The 15,360-nt window shown below is 46.8% G+C and overlaps 1 protein-coding gene across 1 annotated transcript; it reads left to right on the top strand.

Annotated features, from left to right (window-relative positions):
- Positions 1-969: 969 nt before the first annotated feature.
- On the top strand, positions 970-2,664 carry LOC109785330 (hydroquinone glucosyltransferase). The gene has a single exon (XM_020343926.4). It carries the CDS (start codon positions 1,031-1,033, stop codon positions 2,471-2,473), a length of 1,443 nt encoding a protein of 480 aa, XP_020199515.1. The 5' UTR covers positions 970-1,030; the 3' UTR covers positions 2,474-2,664.
- Positions 2,665-15,360: the final 12,696 nt, after the last annotated feature.

Raw genomic sequence — 15,360 nt, forward strand, 5'->3', positions numbered from 1 at the left:
TGGTCGCGATGCACAACCTAAGATGACTTATACACCTAGACGGAGGAAGTAGTACTGTGCTGGAAATACTCACGCCTATATCACTTGTCAATTTATGATATGTGTCAAAAATGTGTGGAGGAAGCGTGTGTGGAACAGTAATCGTCGTTGTTATCTCCATTAAGTCTTGGAAAGCTAAAGATATGAGAGGTTGATGGTGCACCATCCGTGTATGTCCATTAAGTCCTGAGTAGATAGTGACACGAGAGGATGTGGTAATAATAAAAATGACAGATCTCAAGACATGGCTATCCTCCCCTGCATCTCCGCTCCTCACTCACTAAGAGCATCTCCACTCGCCCCCCCCCCCACCCCCCCCCCCCCTCCCCGCGCCCGCAGGACACCTTTTTAGGCTCGGATGGCGCTTTTTGCCGAAAAACGGCCCAGCCACGCCCCCAACGCCCCCCAGGAGGTCAAAATAGCGCCGGCAAACCCAGGCGAAACCCGGCGCGTTGGGGGTCTCTTGGGGGCGCCGGCGGAAGTTTCGGCGAATCGTGTCTCACCACATGTCTTTTTTCTTGGCCCACTTAATCATTTTCCTCACAAACTTTTGCTTGGGGTGGGGTGTGACTGAGAATATGTCCTCTTTATTTCGCCGGATTTCGCCGGATGACTCCCAAGACACCAACTTTTTTGGTTCGGTGGTGTTCTTGGGTGCCAATGGCCGGAGATGCTCTAATGACAGATCTTCTCAACGATGGGAGTGCCGGAGGAGTTATGTATGGGCGGTGCGATAAGGTTTCTAGTAGATGCTGGGATGCATGGGGCCCATGCATGGGCACATAGTACGTGTCAGACCGCGTGGGGTGGCCGACACGAGCGTACAACCGCCAGATTGGAAACGTTTAGCTCACGCTTTTCCTTTCTGTAGCTCGTACTACGATCCTTCTGCTTATAAGCAGTATATATGCGTACGTGTTTGCTGCCGAATAAACGCAGGGGGACACTAGCTAGCTACCACGGCGTCACGTCCTAGCTCGTTTTCCTGGTCATGGCACACGCACCGCACGTCGTCATCGTCACGAGCTCCGGCGCTGGCCACGTCCTCCCGGTGTCCGAGCTGGCCAAGCGCCTCGCCATGCACCACGGCTTCACCGTCACCATCGTCACTTACGCCAGCCTGTCCTCGCCCGGCCACTCCTCGCCGCTCGCCTCTCTCCCGCTGGGCGTCTCCGTCGCCGCGCTCCCGGAGGTGTCCATCGACGACCTCCCCGCCGATGCGCATTTGGTGACTCGCATCCTCACCGTCATCAACCGCGCCCTGCCACAGCTACACGACCTACTACGCTCCCTCCTCGACCTCCCGGCGGGCATCACTGCCTTCATGACCGATATGCTCTGTCCCGCGGCGCTCACCGTCGGCAAGGAGATGGGTCTGCCTGGGTACGTCTTCTACACCTCCAGCCTCATGTCTCTGTTATCGTTTCTCTACATCCCGGAGCTCGCGAGGACCACCACTTGCGAGTGCCGCGACCTCCCGGAGCCCGTGCTGCTCCCGGGGTGCGTGCCGCTACACGGCGCCGATCTCCTCGAGCCCCTCCAGAACCGCTCTGACCCCGTGTACCAGCTCATGATCGACCTCGGGCGCGACTACCTCCTCGCGGAAGGCTTCATCGTCAACACCATGGACGCGTTGGAGCACGAGACGCTGCTGGCGTTCAAAGAGCTTTCTGACAAGGGCGTGTACCCGCCGGCGTATGCTGTGGGTCCATTCACCCGGCGGCGGTGCCCCGACTCCGACAAGGTCAACCACAGCTGCTTACGGTGGCTGGACAACCAGCCGTACGGCTCAGTCTTGTACGTGTCCTTCGGCAGCGGCGGCACGCTGTCCACGGCGCAGACGGCCGAGCTGGCGGCTGGGCTGGAGGCGAGCGGGCAGAGGTTCCTCTGGGTGGTGCACCACCCCAACGACAAGGACAGCAGTGCGGCTTACCTTGGCACTGCCGCTACCGATGCCGACCCGCTGACCTATCTGCCCGACGGGTTCATCGAGAGGATGAACCGTACAGGGCTCCTTGTGCCACTGTGGGCGCCGCAGGTGGAGATCCTTACCCACGTCGCCGTGGGAGGGTTCATGTCTCATGGCGGATGGAACTCCACGCTAGAGACCGTGGCGGCGGGCGTGCCGATGGTTGCGTGGCCGCTGTACGCTGAGCAGAGGATGAACGCGGTGATGTTGTCGTCGGATCGGGTGGGCCTGGCGTTGTGGGAGAGGCCTCCCCTTGGTAAGGACAGAGCGGTTGTCCCGCGGGAGGAGGTGGCGGCTCTGGTCAGAGAGCTCATGGAAGGGGAGAAGGGCGCCGCGGCGCGGAAAAAGGCCGTTCACCTCCGGGATGAAGCCGAGATTGCTTCGGCGCCGGGCGGGCCGCAGGATCGAGCTCTTGCAGTAGTGGCTGGCATGGTTTCGTTGCATCGGAAGAGCCAAGCTGAGTAAAGAGGAGGCTCCCTACAAGAACTGAATAAGAGGCATGGTGGCTGAAGTTTTTTCTTGATTTATGTTTGTATTGATTGCTATATGTGTATTTTACATTTAAATATAGAATAATAGTTTGTCCTTTGAAGATACTATTATTACATATTGTAAATATGGAAGCAATTTTACATGTGTGGAAAGCTTTGGGTCTATATGAGATGACTGAACATGCTTTGTGTGCGGACACAGATTGGGATCAGTAGTGTTGGAAGGTACCTTATGCAGCTCTAGCCGGAAGTCTCCGGTTCTTAGGATGCTTGGTTTGCAAGAGTCAATTGCTGTCACTTGTTGGTATATTTGGTGCCAAAGATGTGAATTCATAAAGGGGGAAACTGTTGCGGCACCCCCTCGGACTGCTTTTGCAATCCAAGCCCTAACTGCAAACTACGGTTCTGTGTCTTCTTCTAGCCGGTGAAATATTATGGGCTAAAACAAAATAGGGATGTTATAAACTCAACGTTGATGCTGCTTTCCATGATGATGGGACTACAGCTGTAGGGGTTGCCCTCCGTAATAGTATTGGTGAAATGGTTGCATATGCTGCAGCGCTCCTTTATCTGATGTCCTCAATGCGGCGTCTGCTAAGGCCCTGTCGGTTCATAAAAGTATTGATCTCATTGAGCACTTGGAATGCATGGATTTGGCTATAGAATCAGACTCTTTGGAAGTTATTAGTGCATGCAGAGGCGAGTTCGAGGTGGTGGCCCCCTACGCATAATGGTGCATATATGATTAATGGTATTTCGTTTCATCACTGCTTGAGAGAAGCAAATCAAGTGGCGCATCATTTAGCAAAATATTCTTATGAGTCTCATACTGAATTTAGTTGGGATGGGACCCACCCGATTTCCTCTAGCCTTATGTAATCCATGATGTAACTCGGTTAACATCGTAATAAAGCGCCACGAGGCTGAATTTCAAAAAAAAAAGAGATGGGAGCAATTTTACAATTACTCTAAGGTAAAAGAAGTAGGAGGATCCAAAATTACTTGTGTCATAAACTCATAATTGAAATGATTAAGGGCAATGATCAGGTGAGTAATCAAATCTAAGCCAAGAATGGCAAAGGGAGAGGATTTGAAATCACAAATGACAGGGTTTTAGATAGACCTTTTTATATTATCGACCTACATATTTCAATATTTTCCAGGAGCCCTTAATAAATCAGCAAAAACAAAATGCAGAAATAACAAATCTGATTACGCTCCAGATGTTCAAATTACATGTGAGACCATAGGTGAAATAGGCTAACACAATGGCACATGAATTGAAAAAGCCATTTATTCTAGAAAAATAATATAAATAGGGGATTTGAATTCTTCACAATTATTGGAAAAGAAGAAAGTAGAAACTCACCTCCAACTGGTGCGGCACCAAAGGAGAGGAACCAAGGGTGATTGAGCGCAATCCTTTCCAACTACATCTGCATAGATCTGTTGGGGATCGTAGCAGAATTTTAAAATTTTCTACGCATCACCAAGATCCATCTATGGAGTTTACTAGCAACGAGAGGGAGGAGTGCATCTACATACCCTTGTAGATCGCGAGCGGAAGTATTCAAGTGAACGGGGTTGATGGAGTCGTACTCGTCGTGATCCAAATCACCGATGACCGAGTGCCGAACGGACGGCACCTCCGTGTTCAACACACGTACGGAGCAGCGACGTCTCCTCCTTCTTGATCCAGCAAGGGGGAAGGAGAGGTTGATGGAGATCCAGCAGCACGACGGCGTGGTGGTGGAAGTAGCGGGATCCCGGCAGGGCTTCGCCAAGCACAAGCGGGAGGGAGAGGTGTTGCAGGGGGAGAGGGAGGCGCCAGGGGCTGTGGTGCTGCTGCCCTCCCTCCCCCCCCCCACACTATATATAGGCCTCTTGGGTGGGCGCCGGCCCTGGGGATCCCATCTGTATGGGGGGCGGCGGCCAAGGGGGGGGGAAGGTGGCTTCCCCCCCAAGCCAAGTGGGGGGCGCCCCCACCCCTAGGGTTTCCAACCCTAGGCGCAGGGGGAGGCCCATGGGGGCGCACCAGCCCACCAGGGGCTGGTTCCCCTCCCACTTCAGCCCATGGGGCCCTCCGGGATAGGTGGCCCCACCCGGTGGACCCCCGGGACCCTTCCGGTGGTCCCGGTACAATACTGATAACCCCCGAAACTTTCCCGGTGGCCGAAACTGGACTTCCTCCGGGACCATTCCGGAACTCCTCGTGACGTCCGGGATCTCATCCGGGACTCCGAACAACTTTTGGGGTACCGCATACTAATATCTCTACAACCCTAGCGTCACCGAACCTTAAGTGTGTAGACCCTACGGGTTCGGGAGACATGCAGACATGACCGAGACGACTCTCCGGTCAATAACCAACAGCGGGATCTGGATACCCATGTTGGCTCCCACATGTTCCACGATGATCTCATCGGATGAACCACGATGTCGAGGATTCAATTAATCCCGTATGCAATTCCCTTTGTCAATCGGTATGTTACTTGCCCGAGATTCGATCGTCGATATCCCAATACCTTGTTCAATCTCGTTGCTGGCAAGTCTCTTCACTCGTACCGTAATGCATGATCCCGTGGCTAACTCCTTAGTCACATTGAGCTCATTATGATGATGCATTACCGAGTGGGCCCAGAGATACCTATCCGACACACGGAGTGACAAATCCCAGTCTCGATCCGTGTCAACCCAACAGACACTTTCAGAGATACCTGTAGTGTACCTTTATAGTCACCCAGTTACGTTGTGACGTTTGGTACACCCAAAGCACTCCTACGGCATCCGGGAGTTACATGATCTCATGGTCTAAGGAAAAGATACTTGACATTGGAAAAGCTCTAGCAAACGAACTACACGATCTTTGTGCTATGCTTAGGATTGGGTCTTGTCCATCACATCATTCTCCTAATGATGTGATCCCGTTATCAATGACATCCAATGTCCATAGTCAGGAAACCATGACTATCTGTTGATCAACGAGCTAGTCAACTAGAGGCTTACTAGGGACATGTTGTGGTCTATGTATTCACACATGTATTACGATTTCCGGATAACACAATTATAGCATGAACAATAGACTATTATCATGAACAAGGAAATATAATAATAACCATTTTATTATTGCCTCTAGGGCATATTTCCAACAGTCTCCCACTTGCACTAGAGTCAATAATCTAGTTACATTGTGATGAATCGAACACCCATAGAGTTCTGGTGTTGATCATGTTTTGCTCTAGGGAGAGGTTTAGTCAACAGATCTGCTACATTCAGGTCCGTATGTACTTTACAAATATCTATGTCTCCATTTTGAACACTTTCACGAATGGAGTTGAAGCGACGCTTGATATGCCTGGTCTTCCTGTGAAACCTGGGCTCCTTGGCAAGGGCAATAGCTCCAGTGTTGTCACAGAAGAGAGTCATCGGGCCTGACGCATTGGGAATCACCCCTAGGTCGGTAATGAACTCCTTCATCCAGACTGCTTCTTGTGCTGCCTCTGAGGCCGCCATGTACTCCGCTTCACATGTAGATACTGCCACGACGCTTTGCTTGCAACTGCACCAGCTTACTGCCCCACCATTCAAAATATACACGTATCCGGTTTGTGACTTAGAGTCATCCAGATCTGTGTCGAAGCTAGCATTGACGTAACCCTTTACGACGAGCTCTTCGTCACCTCCATAAACGAGAAACATATCCTTAGTCCTTTTCAGGTACTTCAGGATATTCTTGACCGTTGTACAGTGTTCCATGCCGGGATTACTTTGGTACCTTCCTACCAAACTTACGGCAAGGTTTACATCAGGTCTGGTACACAGCATGGCATACATAATAGACCCTATGGCCGAGGCATAGGGGACGACACTCATCTTTTCTCTATCTTCTGCCGTGGTCGGGCATTGAGCCGTGCTCAATTGCACACCTTGCAATATAGGCAAGAACCCCTTCTTGGACTGATCCATATTGAACTTCTTCAATATCTTGTCAAGGTACGTACTCTGTGAAAGACCAATGAGGCGTCTTGATCTATCTCTATAGATCTTGATGCCTAATATATAAGCAGCTTCTCCAAGGTCCTTCATTGAAAAACACTTATTCAAATAGGCCTTTATACTTTCCAAGAATTCTATATCATTTCCCATCAATAGTATGTCATCCACATATAATAAGAGAAATGCTACAGAGCTCCCACTCACTTTCTTGTAAACACAGGCTTCTCCATAAGTCTGTGTAAACCCAAACGCTTTGATCATCTCATCAAAGCGAATGTTTCAACTCCGAGATGCTTGCACCAGCCCATAGATGGAGCGCTGGAGCTTGCATACCTTGTTAGCATTCTTAGGATCGACAAAACCTTCCGGCTGCATCATATACAATTCTTCCTTAAGAAAGCCGTTAAGGAATGCCGTTTTGACGTCCATTTGCCATATCTCATAATCATAGAATGCGGCAATTGCTAACATGATTCGGACGGACTTCAGCTTCGCTACGGGTGAGAAAGTCTCATCGTAGTCAACCCCTTGAACTTGTCGATAACCCTTAGCGACAAGTCGAGCCTTATAGATGGTCACATTACCATCCGCGTCTGTCTTTTTCTTAAAGATCCATTTATTTTCTATGGCTCGCCGATCATCGGGCAAGTCAGTCAAAGTCCACACTTCGTTTTCATACATGGATCCTATCTCGGATTTCATGGCTTCTAGCCATTTGTCGGAATCCGGGCCTGCCATCGCTTCTTCATAGTTCGAAGGTTCACCGTTGTCTAACAACATGATTTCCAGGACAGGGTTGCCATACCACTCTGGTGTGGAACGTGTCCTCGTGGACCTACGAAGTTCAGTAGGAGCTTGATCCGAAGTACCTTGATCATCATCATCATTAACTTCCTCTCTAGTCAGTGCAGGCACCACAGGAACATCTTCCTGAGCTGTGCTACTTTCCGGTTCAAGAGGTAGTACTTCATCAAGTTCCAGTTTCCTCCCACTTACTTCCTTCGAGAGAAACTCTTTCTCCAGAAAGGACCCATTCTTGGCAACAAAGATCTTGCCTTCGGATCTGAGGTAGAAGGTATACCCAATGGTTTCCTTAGGGTATCCTGTGAAGACGCATTTCTCCGACTTGGGTTCGAGCTTTTCAGGTTGAAGTTTCTTGACATAAGCATCGCATCCCCAAACTTTCAGAAACGACAGCTTAGGTTTCTTCCCAAACCATAATTCATACGGTGTCGTCTCAACGGATTTCGACGGAGCCCTATTTAAAGTGAATGCGGCAGTCTCTAAAGCATAGCCCCAAAATGAGAGCGGTAGATCGGTAAGAGACATCATAGATCACACCATATCCAATAGAGTGCGATTACGACGTTCGGACACACCATTTCGCTGAGGTGTTCCAGGTGGCGTGAGTTGTGAAACGATTCCACATTTCCTTAAGTGCATACCAAATTCGTGACTTAAATATTCTCCTCCACGATCTGATCGTAAGAACTTTATTTTCTTGTCACTTCTCAACCTCACTCTGAAATTCCTTGAACTTTACAAAGGTCTCAGACTTGTGTTTCATTAGGTAGACATAACCATATCAACTTAAGTCATTAGTGAGAGTGAGAACATAGCGATAGCCTCCGCGAGCCTCAACACTCATTGGACCGCACACATCGGTATGTATGATTTCTAATAAGTTGGTTGCTCGCTCCATTGTTCCGGAGAACGGAGTCTTGGTCATCTTACCCATGAGGCATAGTTCGCACGTGTCAAATGATTCGTAATCAAGAGACTCCAAAAGTCCATCCGCATGGAGCTTCTTCATGCGTTTGACACCAATGTGACCAAGGCGGCAGTGCCACAAGTATGTGGGACTATCGTTGTTAACTTTACATCTTTTAGTATTCACACTATGAATATGTGTAACATCACGTTCGAGATTCATTAAGAATAAACCATTGACCAGCGGGGCATGACCATAAAACATATCTCTCATATAAATAGAACAATCATTATTCTCGGATTTAAATGAGTAGCCATCTCGCATTAAACGAGATCCAGATACAATGTTCATGCTCAAAGCTGGCACTAAATAACAATTATTGAGGTTTAAAACTAATCCCGTAGGTAAATGTAGAGGTAGCGTGCCGACGGCGATCACATCGACCTTGGAACCATTCCCGACGCGCATCGTCACCTCGTCCTTCGCCAGTCTCCGCTTATTCCGCAGCTCCTGTTTTGAGTTACAAATATGAGCAACCGCACCGGTATCAAATACCAGGAGCTACTACGAGTACTGGTAAGGTACACATCAATTACATGTATATCACATATACCTTTGGTGTTGCCGGCCTTCTTGTCCGCTAAGTATTTGGGGCAGTTCCGCTTCCAGTGACCACTTCCCTTGCAATAAAAGCACTCAGTCTCATGCTTGGGTCCATTCTTTGGCTTCTTCCCGACAACTGGCTTACCGGGCGCGGCAACTCCCTTGTCGTCCTTCTTGAAGTTCTTTTTACCCTTGCCTTTCTTGAACTTAGTGGTTTATTTCACCATCAACACTTGATGTTCCTTTCTGATCTCCACCTCCGCTGATTTCAGCATTGAATATACCTCAGGGATGGTCTTTTCCATCCCCTGCATATTGAAGTTCATCACAAAGCTCTTGTAGCTTGGTGGAAGCGGCTGAAGGATTCTGTCAATGACCGCGTCATCCGGGAGATTAACTCCCAGCTGAGTCAAGCGGTTGTGCAACCCAGACATTTTGAGTATGTGCTCACTAACAGAACTGTTTTCCTCCATCTTACAACTGAAGAACTTGTCGGAGACTTCATATCTCTCGACCCGGGCATGAGCTTGGAAAACCATTTTCAGCTCTTCGAACATCTCATATGCTCCGTGTTGCTCAAAACGCTTTTGGAGCCCCGGTTCTAAGCTGTAAAGCATGCCGCACTGAACGAGGGAGTAATCATCAGCATGTGATTGCCAAGCATTCATAACGTCTTGGTTCTCTGGGATGGGTGCGTCACCTAGCGGTGCTTCTAGGACATAATCTTTCTTGGCAGCTATGAGGATGATCCTCAGGTTTCGGATCCAGTCCGTATAGTTGCTGCCATCATCTTTCAGCTTGGTTTTCTCTAGGAACGTGTTGAAGTTGAGGGCAACGTGGGCCATTTGATCTACAAGACATATTGTAAAGATTTTAGACTAAGTTCATGATAATTAAGTTCATCTAATCAAATTATTCAATGAACTCCCACTCAGATAGACATCCCTCTAGTCATCTAAGTGAAACATGATCCGAGTCAACTAGGCCGTGTCCGATCATCACGTGAGACGGACTAGTCAAACATCGGTGAACATCTTCATGTTGATCGTATCTTCTATACGACTCATGCTCGACCTTTCGGTCTTCCGTGTTCCGAGGCCATGTCTGTACATGCTAGGCTCGTCAAGTCAACCTAAGTGTATTGCGTGGTTCCGAGGCCACGTCAACACCCGTTGTATGCGAACGTTAGAACCTATCACACCCGATCATCACGTGGTGCTTCGAAACAACGAACCTTCGCAACGGTGCACAGTTAGGGGGAACACTTTCTTGAAATTATTATAAGGGATCATCATATTTACTACCGTCGTACTAAGCAAATAAGAAGCAAAACATGATAAACATCTCATGCAATCAAATAGTGACATGATATGGCCAATATCATTTTGCTCCTTTGATCTCCATCTTCGGGGCGCCATGATCATCTTCGTCACCGGCATGACACCATGATCTCCATCATCGTGTCTCCATGAAGTTGTCACGCCAACGATTACTTCTACTTCTATGGCTAACGCGTTTAGCAATAAAGTAAAGTAATTTACATGGCGTTATTCAATGACACGCAGGTCATACAAAAAATAAACACAACTCCTATGGCTCTTGCCGGTTGTCATACTCATCGACATGCAAGTCGTGATTCCTATTACAAGGACATGATCAATCTCATACATCACATATATCATTCATCACATCTTCTGGCCATATCACATCACATGACACTTGCTGTAAAAACAAGTTAGACGTCCTCTAATTATTGTTGCATGTTTTTACGTGGCTTCTATAGGTTTCTAGCAAGAACGTTTCTTACCTACGTAAAACCACAACGTGATATGCCAATTACTATTTACCCTTCATAAGGACCCTTTTCATCGAATCCGATCCGACTAAAGTGGGAGAGACAGACACCCGCTAGCCACCTTATGCAACTAGTGCATGTCAGTCGGTGGAACCTGTCTCACGTAAGCGTACGTGTAAGGTCGGTCCGGGCCGCTTCATCCCACAATGCCGTCGAATCAAGATAAGACTAGTAGCGGCAAGTAAATTGACATGATCTACGCCCACAACTGCTTTGTGTTCTACTCGTGCATAGTAACTACGCATAAACCTGGCTCTGATACCACTGTTGGGGATCGTAGCAGAATTTTAAAATTTTCTACGCATCACCAAGATCCATCTATGGAGTTTACTAGCAACGAGAGGGAGGAGTGCATCTACATACCCTTGTAGATCGCGAGCGGAAGCGTTCAAGTGAACGGGGTTGATGGAGTCGTACTCGTCGTGATCCAAATCACCGATGACCGAGTGCCGAACGGACAGCACCTCCGTGTTCAACACACGTATGGAGCAGCGACGTCTCCTCCTTCTTGATCCAGCAAGGTTGATGGAGATCCAGCAGCACGACGGCGTGGTGGTGGAAGTAGCGGGATCCCGGCAGGGCTTTGCCAAGCACAAGCGGGAGGGAGAGGTGTTGCAAGGGGAGAGGGAGGCGCCAGGGGCTGTGGTGCTGCTGCCCTTCCTCTCCCCCACTATATATAGGCCCCCTGGGGGGCGCCGGCCCTGGGGATCCCATCTGTATGGGGGGCGGCGGCCAAGGGGGGAAAGGTGGCTTCCCCCCCAAGCCAAGTGGGGGGCGCCCCCACCCCTAGGGTTTCCAACCCTAGGCGCAGGGGGAGGCCCATGGGGGGCGCACCAGCCCACCAGGGGCTGGTTCCCCTCCCACTTCAGCCCATGGGGCCCTCCGGGATAGGTGGCCCCACCCGGTGGACCCCCGGGACCCTTCCGGTGGTCCCGGTACAATACCGATAACCCCCGAAACTTTCCCGGTGGCCGAAACTGGACTTCCTATATATAATTCTTCACCTCCGGACCATTCCGGAACTCCTCGTGACGTCCGGGATCTCATCCGGGACTCCGAACAACTTTCGGGGTACCGCATACTAATATCTCTACAACCCTAGCGTCACCGAACCTTAAGTGTGTAGACCCTACGGGTTCGGGAGACATGCAGACATGACTGAGACGACTCTTCGGTCAATAACCAACAGCGGGATCTGGATACCCATGTTGGCTCCCACATGTTCCACGATGATCTCATCAGATGAACCACGATGTCGAGGATTCAATCAATCCCGTATGCAATTCCCTTTGTCAATCGGTATGTTACTTGCCCGAGATTCGATCGTCGGTATCCCAATACCTTGTTCAATCTCGTTGCCGGCAAGTCTCTTTACTCGTACCGTAATGCATGATCCCGTGGCTAACTCCTTAGTCACATTGAGCTCATTATGATGATGCATTACCGAGTGGGCCCAGAGATACCTCTCCGTCACACGGAGTGACAAATCCCAGTCTCGATCCGTGTCAACCCAACAGACACTTTCAGAGATACCTGTAGTGTACCTTTATAGTCACCCAGTTACGTTGTGACGTTTGCAGGGGCAGAGCTAGGATTTGAGCATGAGGGGGGCGGAAAATCCTCATATGTCAAGTTCAGTATAGTATCACTCATATGTATGCCAATATATCTGACGGTAAAAATAGCTAAAATGCCACTCAGATGTCAAGCCATATGGCAATATATCTAGTGGTAAAAATAGCTAAAGTTCCATTATTATATTTGTTAGGGATATAATGTAACATTACCGATGAGATGAATTTATTGATGCGACCACCATACTGGTTCAACAGATTGATAATTCTTGGTCCTTGAATCAATTGGCTTGTACTAAAAAGGAGTTATCCTTGTTGTTTCCCTCTTCAGATCTGAGCCATAATGAAATTCAAAGAAAAACACATCAAATTCACAAATTAATAATAAGGTGTTTCATATGTTGGTGAGATTTATCAATTCATCAAAGAAAATTTGGTTACTACAGTAGATAGTATACACTGGAGATTGTAGAGACGAGATGCGACCATTTATATAATACTTACAGTGATCGGCCCAAGAGATCTTGATGCGAAGATAGGCTAGTAGCACACCAGCATGGGATAACAGCCGGTAGGAGCGCAGGGGCGGCTAGCACTAGGCTATATCCTCGCCTGCAGTGTTGCTGGTCTGATCTCCTTTCGTCCATGGATGATGATGCGCGGCGGCGGCTGCAGCAGGAAGTGAGGCGCAGAGAGCAGGGATCGATTAGGTTTTCCGATTGATTGTACATGGCCTGGACTACGTACGGTCTTGCAAGAAACTAACTCCAGGCCACGATTGCCCTGAGCCGATGGGCTATTGGGCTTGTAGCTGGGTGCAGCACCTTATTAAATCACTAATTAAGCCTGGTAATTAGTCTTCCGGCCGCAAACAATAGACTAGCAGAGCCATAAAACTTTGAGGGGGGCCGACCATTGGGGGGGGTCTAGCCCCTGCTCGCCCCCTGTCTCCGCCCCTGGACGTTTGGTACACCCAAAGCACTCATACGGCATCCGGGAGTTACACGATCTCATGGTCTAAGGAAAAGATACTTGACATTGGAAAAGCTCTAGCAAACGAACTACACGATCTTTGTGCTATGCTTAGGATTGGGTCTTGTCCATCACATCATTCTCCTAATGATGTGATCCCGTTATCAATGACATCCAATGTCCATAGTCAGGAAACCATGACTATCTGTTGATCAACGAGCTAGTCAACTAGAGGCTTACTAGGGACATGTTGTGGTCTATGTATTCACACATGTATTACGATTTCCGGATAACACAATTATAGCATGAACAATAGACTATTATCATGAACAAGGAAATATAATAATAACCATTTTATTATTGCCTCTAGGGCGTATTTCCAACAAGATCAACAATGTAGTCAAAGTATAAAGTGGAGGTGATGGTACTCCAACTATCTGTCTATGGTCAAAATCTACTATCACTTTATTGAATATATAGGAAAACAAACTACATAAGCTTTTGTGGTACTATCACCAACTTTTCTAATTATCATACGGACATCCAACATGCTCTCCTTTTAATTGTCAAATTATTTGCTTATTGCCAATTTTTTAAATATGAAAATGTGAATAAAACCATGTTATCTAAATTTAGAATTGTATCCTTACCTTCATAGAAATGAAGATAGTACACCAAAATTTCAACCTAGAATTTCCCAAAATATAGTAATCAATTTAATAGCCCCTTGAACAGATGAAGATGTTTCGCTCTGGGGTGAGCCATCAACCGAAATTGGTACCGCTATTGATTATTATGAGATGGCAACAATCAAGACCACTTTTGTAGTGCAGACGTGTAACTACTCTGGCGATAATACATTGCATTATTGCACAATACATGCACATGGAGCTAGTTAATGCGCCTACAATGAATGATACATGCAGCTAGTTAATGCGCTTTTACACGCACTAGATACATTACACAATGTGATTTTTCTACAGTCCTTTTGAATTTGTGAACTTTGTTTTTGGGTTATAGGAGTGATATTTGTTGGCTCAACTACGACACAAATACAATGGTTTCACTATTATAATGAGAATGTTCTCTCTTAGTGTAATTTTGTATGAGAGAAACTCTCAGGGTAATTGTTAGAGTGCTACAATTTGAGATAATTGATTTCCATGAAAATACATAAATTTTTGAACTTAACACTTGGCATGGATATTTGAAAATTCCATATAAAAATTCATGTAATTTTAATTGTGCAAGTCCCTAGTATCACTTATCTTAAGAAAACTTAGGTTTTTGTAATCTCAATTTCAAAGAACATTTAAAGAACAATTAGTGATTCTAAAATTGAAAATTTTGTTGGATAATTAGCAACTCCAAAGAAATACATTGTACTAATTCCAAGGAATATAGTACTCTTGTTAAAAATGAACGAAAGACACACTCAAATTCTGTATTTTTCATTGTACTAACACAATGTGTACCATATATCCCATGATATCATCGGCAAAATGGGTATTATTGATATGCATGATAATGAGATCATTGTCTATTGATACACATACACGAAATTTTAATTATTACTCACATACATGAAGTTATTGACATGCATGGTGGTGGCACTAGTAGAAAAAGGGCCTTTAGTCCCGGTTCTGGAACCGGGACTAAAGGGTCATTACTAAAGGGTCATTTCTTGAATAATTAGTTTGACCATTGTTTGACCACAGTTTGACTAGATATGACCAAAATTCAAAAAAACTGAAATAATTATTTAGTTAATATTCTTGAATAATTATTTACTAACACTAATACTTCTTGAATAAGTAGTTTGACCATAGTTTGACCAGATTTAACAAAAATTCAAAAAAAAACTGAAATTTGAGCATAACTTTTTTCCTTTTAGAATTTGAGGATTCTAAAAATTTGCAAACAGGCCGTAGTTATAGCCGTTTTACATTTTCCCTACACTTTTTGCAAAACATGTCCAAATTTAAGTTTTTAAATTTTCCTAACTAGTACATGTAGTAACATAACTACATCTGGAAGGATTTTAATTTTTGAAGTTTTTATCATTTTCTTTTGCTTTTTACAAAACTGAAAAGGCGATCCAAGGGGGGGGTGGGGTAGAGTTTGAAAATGGGACCTTTAGTGCCGGTTCG

The sequence above is a fragment of the Aegilops tauschii genome, chromosome 7 (assembly GCF_002575655.3).
Source record: "Aegilops tauschii subsp. strangulata cultivar AL8/78 chromosome 7, Aet v6.0, whole genome shotgun sequence".
In the NCBI taxonomy this organism is placed as follows: domain Eukaryota; kingdom Viridiplantae; phylum Streptophyta; class Magnoliopsida; order Poales; family Poaceae; genus Aegilops; species Aegilops tauschii.